This window comes from Magnolia sinica, chromosome 2, assembly GCF_029962835.1.
Source record: "Magnolia sinica isolate HGM2019 chromosome 2, MsV1, whole genome shotgun sequence".
NCBI classification, from domain to species: Eukaryota; Viridiplantae; Streptophyta; class Magnoliopsida; order Magnoliales; family Magnoliaceae; genus Magnolia; species Magnolia sinica.
In genome coordinates this window covers 29,974,207-29,982,283 of record NC_080574.1, presented here as the reverse complement: position 1 = coordinate 29,982,283, position 8,077 = coordinate 29,974,207, and the positions used below count along the sequence as shown (strand labels likewise).

General features: G+C 39.5%; 1 protein-coding gene across 3 annotated transcripts; it reads right to left on the bottom strand.

Moving 5' to 3' along the window:
- Positions 1-210: 210 nt before the first annotated feature.
- On the bottom strand, positions 211-7,450 carry LOC131236853 (transcription factor bHLH112-like). 3 transcript variants are annotated; one of them, XM_058234341.1, is made up of 8 exons: positions 6,718-7,450; positions 5,919-6,297; positions 4,813-4,902; positions 3,930-3,995; positions 3,571-3,636; positions 3,430-3,456; positions 2,359-2,435; positions 211-612 (listed from the first exon to the last, which is right to left on the bottom strand). In XM_058234341.1, exons 1-8 carry the CDS (start codon positions 6,954-6,956, stop codon positions 558-560), a joined length of 999 nt encoding a protein of 332 aa, XP_058090324.1. In that variant the 5' UTR covers positions 6,957-7,450; the 3' UTR covers positions 211-557. The 3 variants fall into 3 exon arrangements, with proteins under 3 accessions (XP_058090324.1, XP_058090322.1, XP_058090323.1); XM_058234339.1 differs by lacking the exon at positions 2,359-2,435 and having other exon boundaries at positions 6,718-7,447; XM_058234340.1 differs by lacking the exon at positions 2,359-2,435 and having other exon boundaries at positions 5,937-6,297; positions 6,718-7,444.
- Between the last annotated feature and the right edge of the window lie 627 nt (positions 7,451-8,077).

Below are 8,077 nucleotides of genomic sequence, written 5' to 3'. Positions count from 1 at the left end.
CAAATACAAAAGAAACGTCCTTCTATATGGTACGTGGTAGTTCATGATTTTGGGCCCTTAGAAGCCCAACACCAACTATATATCTATGCACATCCCCTTCGCTTTTGATCTCTCTCTCTCTCTCTCTCTCTCTCTCACACACACACACACACACACACACAAGTCCATGTCTTTTCCTAAAGCCAAAAAGAAAAAAAAAGAAAAAAAAAGTTCAAGCTCAGCCACCATTCTTTAGTAGAGGCATACAATCAAATACAATAGAAACGTCTGCATACATTCCGTAAAAATGGCCATTTGGTATCCCTATAGTTGTTGTGTCATGCATGTGTTTTTTTTTTTTTTTTTTTTGGGTCCTTAGTGGTCCAATACCACCTAACTATGTACACCCACTTCGCTTTTCATGCCCCCCCCCCCCCCCTCTCGTTGGTGTGAGACTAGATTCCTTTATACTGCCTACCGATAGGTTCCTCCGAAGGTGGGTGCCCAAAAATCTGTAGTGTTGTCTTTGGCCACATGCAAGGTGGTGGATATGGGCACTAGACATAGCCCTCTACTTCTCAGACCCAGCTCTGTTCCTTCTCTTTCCTTTCTTCCTTCACACCTTTCCTGGCTCTGAAACACATACACGTTTGGGTTCTTAAACACATGTTAGCAATGAGGTCCAATATTTTCAGCCACCCTTTTGATTTGCGGACCAGAATCCTCTTAAACAACTGTTTTATACGCAGCGCGTGAAGCACCCAAGCTTGTGGGGCCTAAAATCATGTATATGTAAATCAAATCCGTCCATCAGGTTCTATCCTCGATTCTAGGATTTGAAGAAAAAAATCAGAAAGATATATATATAGCTCATCTAGGCCACACCACTGGGAACAATGGGAATGGGATGCCAATCTTAGGTTTGCGTGTGGGGCCACCATTGCATATATCTTTCATCCAAGCCGTTAATCACGTGAAAATAACCAAGATAAAGTGAAAATACAAAAATCAGCCTCATTCAAATATCATGTGGTCCACACGATGTGAACTTAGTGGTTTCAAGAGCAGTTTTACATTGTTCCCACTGGTGTCGCTCATCAAAGTCATCCATCGGGCTGATATATGTATATATAATTTACACTTCAAAGAGGTTCTCACCTGATGGACGGTGTGGATTGACGTATACAACATGGTGGCCCCCACAGAGCTTGGGTATTCCACGCAGCTGCATTAAACAGGAGTTGTAGCCTTGTAGACGATTGCAGTCCGTGGTTCGCTTGCCCCACATGCACCTTCACACGCGTACGCTTGGGAACTAAGTGCGAAACATCCTCTCTGTGCATGTAGATTATTCGACTGGCATGACACAACGCTGGCACACGTGTAACCGTGTTGCAAGCACGTGATGCTGGCACGTTTGAGGTTCTTGTGGGGCCTAGCAAACCACTTAATGCATACTCTTTTTTCTTCTTTGAGCAATACAATGGTACGTAATTGTACTATTGCATTAACAAAAGTAGGAGAAAAAGGATGTATTTATTAAATAAGGTGGGTGTAAACATTAAATTACCATAAACAAACACTGTATGATGATGGAAAAAAAGATTGGTTTTTGTCCGGCCCATCAAAGATATGGGTGAGTCCCTTCATTAATCTAATCCGTTGATATAGAGGGCCCCACCACACCAATATCTTCCCTCTAGATGATCCTAACCATCCTATTGGTGGCTTGCAAATGGACAACTGCAGGAATATTATCTGATGGGGCTATGATCTTCTGATGCAGGACAGGCATCCCCAATCCAAATTCGACCACCATATGAACGGTTTGGATCATCAAAAAGTGGGCCCCACATAGCACAGTATATATATAGAGCCAAAAATTGTATATTTTCTCCATGTAAATATATAATAAATGCATGCATATGTACGTGCATGTGTTTGCAAACACATACATGCATACACGTACGTGCCTTTTTTTAAAACCAATACAGCCAAAAAAACAGGACAAAGCAATATGTGGAGTCTTGTCCGTCCACACGCAGACACACGTGCCTGTATGCAACATTTGTGCGACATCCCATCTCTCCATCTGGTTTCGGACAATGCTTAGATCTAAAAAAATAGAACTTTCATTCCTCAGCTGGCCAGTTTACTTTGACATTTAACAAAATTCCCTGGCCGCCATTTATTTGTATGCTGTGGTCACCTGATGGAAAGCTCAGATCCCCACATATTTGTTCCACTTCGGCACGTGTGCCTGCGTGTAGATTTAGAAAACTTGCAATTCTTCGAGAATTTTAGGATTTTATCTAATAATGCCTTCAGGAGTCAAAATTACCGTATGGTGCTTTATGAGAGCAGTAATTATCAAAGTACCTCTTATTTTTTTCCTTTAAAAAGGGATATGGAGTCCAAAGATTGTGGGGCCATGTGATATGTGCATGACATCCAATCTGTACAACATATGAATCTACCATGATGGATGCTGATTTACTGAGAAAGCCTCTAGCACAAAGTTTCTGCACCTAAAACCTAGGTGGGGCCACCATGATGTTTGTGAGAAATCCACCCCTTTATCCATTTTGTGAGCTCATTTTAAGATATGAGACTAAAAGTAAGAACAATCCACGACTCGAGTGGCCTTACTAAGGAAAAAGGTAGTTAGGGAAATTCCTACGGTTGAAACCTCCCTGGGTAGATGGTGATGCTTATATACCGTTCGTCATGTTATTCTTACTGGGATGATCTGAAAACAAAATATTAGCATGATTCAAAGCTCTAGTGGCCCCACGAATATTGCAACTGTGGACTGTTAAATTCTCACATTTTCGGCGCACTTGAGCATTGGATCCAGCTCATTCTTTTGCCTCATGTCCTAATATGAACTCACAAATTAAAATGTATGGACAAGGTAGATTTCTCACAAACATCACAATGGGCGCCACCTAGGTTTCCAGCATAGTAACTTCCTAAGAAAGCACAAGAAATCGGAGTCCCACTGTAATGATCATAGGAACCAAAAATCTAGCAGATCAAATAATCAGTTCGTCTACACTTGAATTTAGATGCTTTTGGATAGTGTATATTATTTTTATGGTGCAGCTCATCTTATGATTACATGTACCAGATTTTTTGGTTCATTTGATCATCATCATGGATGCATTTGTTGGACAGATTGGATACAATACATGTGCGATGTTTTAAAAAAAGAAACAAGAACATTTTGATAATTGCTACCCATTGGAGGATTATTTGATAAAATCCGAATTCCTCAGTAATTTCAGTGATAAACAATACGACCACATCAATACAAGCCCTAAATGGGGCAACACAACCCGGTTTTGGTCATGATTAATGATACGGTCCACCAAAACCAATATTCAGTCCTTGGTCACATTAGGAAAATTAATAATTCTTATGTGATATTTGAAATGTATGTATACTTACCATCCTCATGTATGGAGTGCTTAGTACCTGAAATCCGAAATGAAACCGAATCAGTACCCTAATTAATGCAATTAGTATTATTATCATTTGAAGAAATCAAGAAAATTAATTTTTGTACTTATAATTTGTTTCTAAACTTACAGTTACTTGGTCATGGAGGAGTTTGATGTATTCAATCGCGTCAAACAACACTGAAGCAGTGTCAGTCTGAAATGAGTCAAGTTTCGGATTAGGGTTTTGATTCTTAGATGAAAAGCATTGATTTGATCATAACTTATGGTATCGATGGCATGGAATGCAGACTTGTAAGTGCAATCAAGGTCGGTGAATGGGCAAAGAAAATGAGTGCAACGCATGCTGTGGTGTCGATAACATGTGAGTAGTGAAACTGTATGCAACAAAGGTTGTGTGATGTTGTGAAGTATGCTGTCGATAATGATATATGTGTGTGATTGCAATTTAGGATTTTAGAAAAATAATTTGAATCTTCACTATTTCACCTTTCCAAACGGTGAAACGAGCTGTTGCAATGCAGTGATCCGATCACCGAGTTTTTCTTTTCGAACCTGAAAATATAACTACTAGAATTAGCTTCACTAGTAAGAAATATTTTCACAAAAAGAAGAGAAAAATGTGTGGACACAAATCCAGCCATCCAACGATGGAGAGCGGGAATCTTAACATGCATTTCAAGATGGAGTTTTGAAACTTCACCTAGACAACGGTTTGACAAGCAAAGCATTGCCATTTTAAGATGTAATTTTGAAAATTCATATTTGAGATGCTCACAGATTCCCGCCACCCGTTTTTAAACGGTGAAAGATATTGTGCACACCAACTCTTCGTGCTCCCTGTGTGCTCTTCATTCACAATTCTTTTTAGTGCTCCTAGTTGCATCTGGATACTTGGAAATCCAATTGATCCATCTAGACTGTCCACAAGGGACTACAGAAAGTTTATGGTCTACCATGAAAAAATCACGTATGTTGGATGATCCTAACCTTGTTATGAGTAGCCTGCAAAATGAGCGGTTATGATTGTTTATATAAATAAGCCCAATCAACAATTTGCTCCATCCATTTGTTGGAGCCCATGATGGATCACTTTTATCATGTTATCCTAGTTCCTAACCATCCGATCCATGGGTTGGAAATTGAATGGTTAATAAAGAATCAAGGGCCACTTTTAGATGGGCTGGATCATCCATCCAGTCGGTGTTGATTTTTGATGGTTTCCTATGAAATATAGTGTGGGCTTAATGGACGGTCTGGATCGAAAGATTGAACTGTCCCAGTGTGTTATTGCACTAGCACTGTAACTTTTATGTGTATGCATACCACCGTATATGAACGATATACGGTAGTATGGCCTGGAATTGCATACCTTGAAGGTCGTAAATGGAGCCATTGATTCAGATCGTGGCCGTTTGGGAGCTGTTTCGCCGTTGCTTTTCTTGGTGTCCGTGCTTGAATCCTAATTTCACAAAATATAGCTCATCGATGATAGTAATTATTTATAAACTGATTTCCCACCGTCCGATCGTAGAACATGTCTATGATTTGCACCGTTCAATCGATGGGCTAGCAAAAGTTGTGGGGACAGAGCCTCCCAAAAAGTCCACTGAATGGATGGTCCGGATCATTTCAACGGGTGATATCTTCAGATACCGTTGGTGGAGCGATTTGATGGTTGGGACAATAGGCAAGTGCACGGGTTGGACAGTAGACTCGAAATGTTTAGTTCTAAGGAATTATTTGATCCTCGGTCGAGGATGTACAAGTACCCTCGTCCGTTGCGTTTGTAACAAATAGGGCCTACGGTTTGATGATCCAGACCGTTGATACGATGGAATGAAATTTGGATGTCCAAGTCTTCCAGACTAGAAATGCTAGCGTCATTATTTTTCTTTACTTAATTGCCTATTTAGTACTGCAACTGATGGAATGTTTGGGATTTTCTCATCTTCGGGACTTTGGCAGCTAAGTAGATAAACAGCGGTCCACCATATCAGCGGTTTCAATCACAAACCATGGTTTCCATCTATATAAACTCGGACTGGAATCCTCTACCACCTAGGATGTCAACCACCATGGTGTATATCTCTCATCAAACCCGTTCATCAGGCATTTCTCATCAAGATGAAGGAAAAATACAAAAATCATCCTAACCCAAAACTCAGTCGGACCACATCAAGTGAGTTTATTGGTTTAAGGCACCATTTTACATTGTTCACGCCGGTGTGGCCCACTAGAGTTTTTATCGCTCTGATACTTTGTCATGCATGGCCATGAATATAATGGTTTTCACCTGATGGATGGAGTGGATTTAACATGTACAATATGGTGGGCCCCAAAAAGCTTGTGTGTTTTACATGCTGTGTAAAACAGATGTTGCAGACGATTCCAGACCTAGAAGCTCAACCTAACTGTTCTTTGGTAAAACTTCAAATTGTTCAACACCTCACTAAAATAACCAAAATAACCCCATACCATACTGCAAGATTCTACCTTGTGGGCCACATTTCCACTACTGGACCTCTCCTGGCATGGCCCACGGGAGCTCTGATTGGCTCCAGACATCTCGAGTGAGGCCTTCCAAAATGGTGTGATGTTACTGTAGAACAAAAGCTGGTTACTGTGATCTGTCAAAGGAGCTTTGTTAGATGAGGATGGGCTCATCTCTTCTTCTCCGACGATCGCCGTTGCCGGAAAGACTGCAGGCATTTCCTGAATCTTGCGACCGAATATTGGAAAATTGGCCGGGAAATAATGGCGATCCAAATCATAACTTGGGTTTTCTTGTTTGATCATGTTGACACCAACGGTCCAATCTAACCGATGATCGTAACTAAGGCCACTTCTCATGCCACTGTTGATGAAATGAGAGAAAACCCAAATAAAAGAAATTAGAATTTCTATTTGCAAATAATGGAATAAGAATTTAGAACTAATAAGGTGAACACAAAACTAGCATTTTTGTTAAGGAGTTGAAATATATAAGAGAGATAATCATACATGTTTATCAATCCAGGCCATCAGATGTGTGAGCCAGAGAGTGGATAGTGCGCTTATGGGATGATCCTAACCATCCATGTTTGCCAGTTAATTCAGATCATGGACTATATTTATCTTGAAGTGTCCATTTGATAACCACAATAAATGGTACTGATCCTCTATTAGTATTATTTTATCAGATTTGTGAGAAAATTAAATGAAGGAATTGGTGCAACTATTTCACTTTAAAAGCTCAACCAGAGAGAGAGAGAGAGAGAGAGAGAGAGAGACTTACAGAAGATCTTGTCCCCAAACAGGTGATGGCCCACTGAATTCTGGGAACTGAAGAGGAGGAACACAAATCTGTTTATTCTCTGCGAACGGCGTCGATTCGTCGGAGCTCGATGGCCCATAGTTGGAAATCTGTTTTCCCTGAGCTGCAACATCTGATGACCATTTGATCCATCGTGACGTCTCCGACGTCCACTCACCTCTATAAACCCTGTTACTACCATTCTCCATCTCTTCTTCCATCTTCTCTCTCTCACAAAACCAAAACACTCGTATTCAACGTAAAAATCCCAAGTAGAATCTTTAAAAAGCTTCTCTTTTACAATACAAAAGATCAACAAAAGCACCCAACAAGCAAAACTTTCACATGGATGAAAATCTGTTTTTCTTTTTCTCTTCTTCTTATAAATCCTTTTTATTTTTGAAGAATCAATCTTCAAACTCCACAAGGATGAAAAATCCAGCTTGCATGAGAAAAACCCACATCGGATTCGTTTCAAAGATCATTGAAATCTTGACAGATGCTGAAATCTTTTGCCTTTGTTTCTGTGAAATGGAGCCTTTCTATTGAAGATTTTTCTTTCTTTGATGTGGGGTATACTTAGGAGAGCTTTTGCAAGAGTCGTTTTCTATCTTTTGCTTTCAAGGAGAAAAGCAGAAGCTTATTTCACACTCTGCAATGATCTAAAGACCTTGCTTTTATGGACTTTAAGAGCCGCTAAAGAGGAAGGAGAGAGAGAGAGAAATCGTATAAATACCCTAGAATTTTCGCATCTATCTACCATCATTGCTACGCTCCTGCGATTCTTTTTTCTTTTCTTTTATTTTTTCTAAGAAAAATAATTGATACTCGGTAGAGTGTGATCGATGATACACAGGCATCCAGAATTTCTGATGTTGCAAATGTGTAACTCAATTTAAACTGTCCATATAATGTTTCCCACTTTACATATTTTATAAAAGAAAATTTATACTGAAATGATGACTTGAATGGTCGATTAGCTATACTGAATGGACGGTCATCTTGAAAAATCTCAACTGTTAGAATTCAACAAATAAAATTTTATAAATCAAAGTTTATAATTGTTAAATTAACATTTATTTTAGGTTTTAGTCTATCTAACCAGTATTTGGTTTTATGGACAGTTTATTAAGTTACATATATATGACGTGTACAAATACAAGTGGCTGAGTATCATCTATTATCCTCTACCCGAGTAGTAAATGAAAGATCAGATGAACCTTTTCGAATGGTGATCCAGACCGTTGATATGATGGAGACATGGAAAGGAGATTATCCAAAATTATGGTTAGGGGATCATAGTGGTAGGATTAGTGGCCTACAAAATGACGGCTAAGAGATA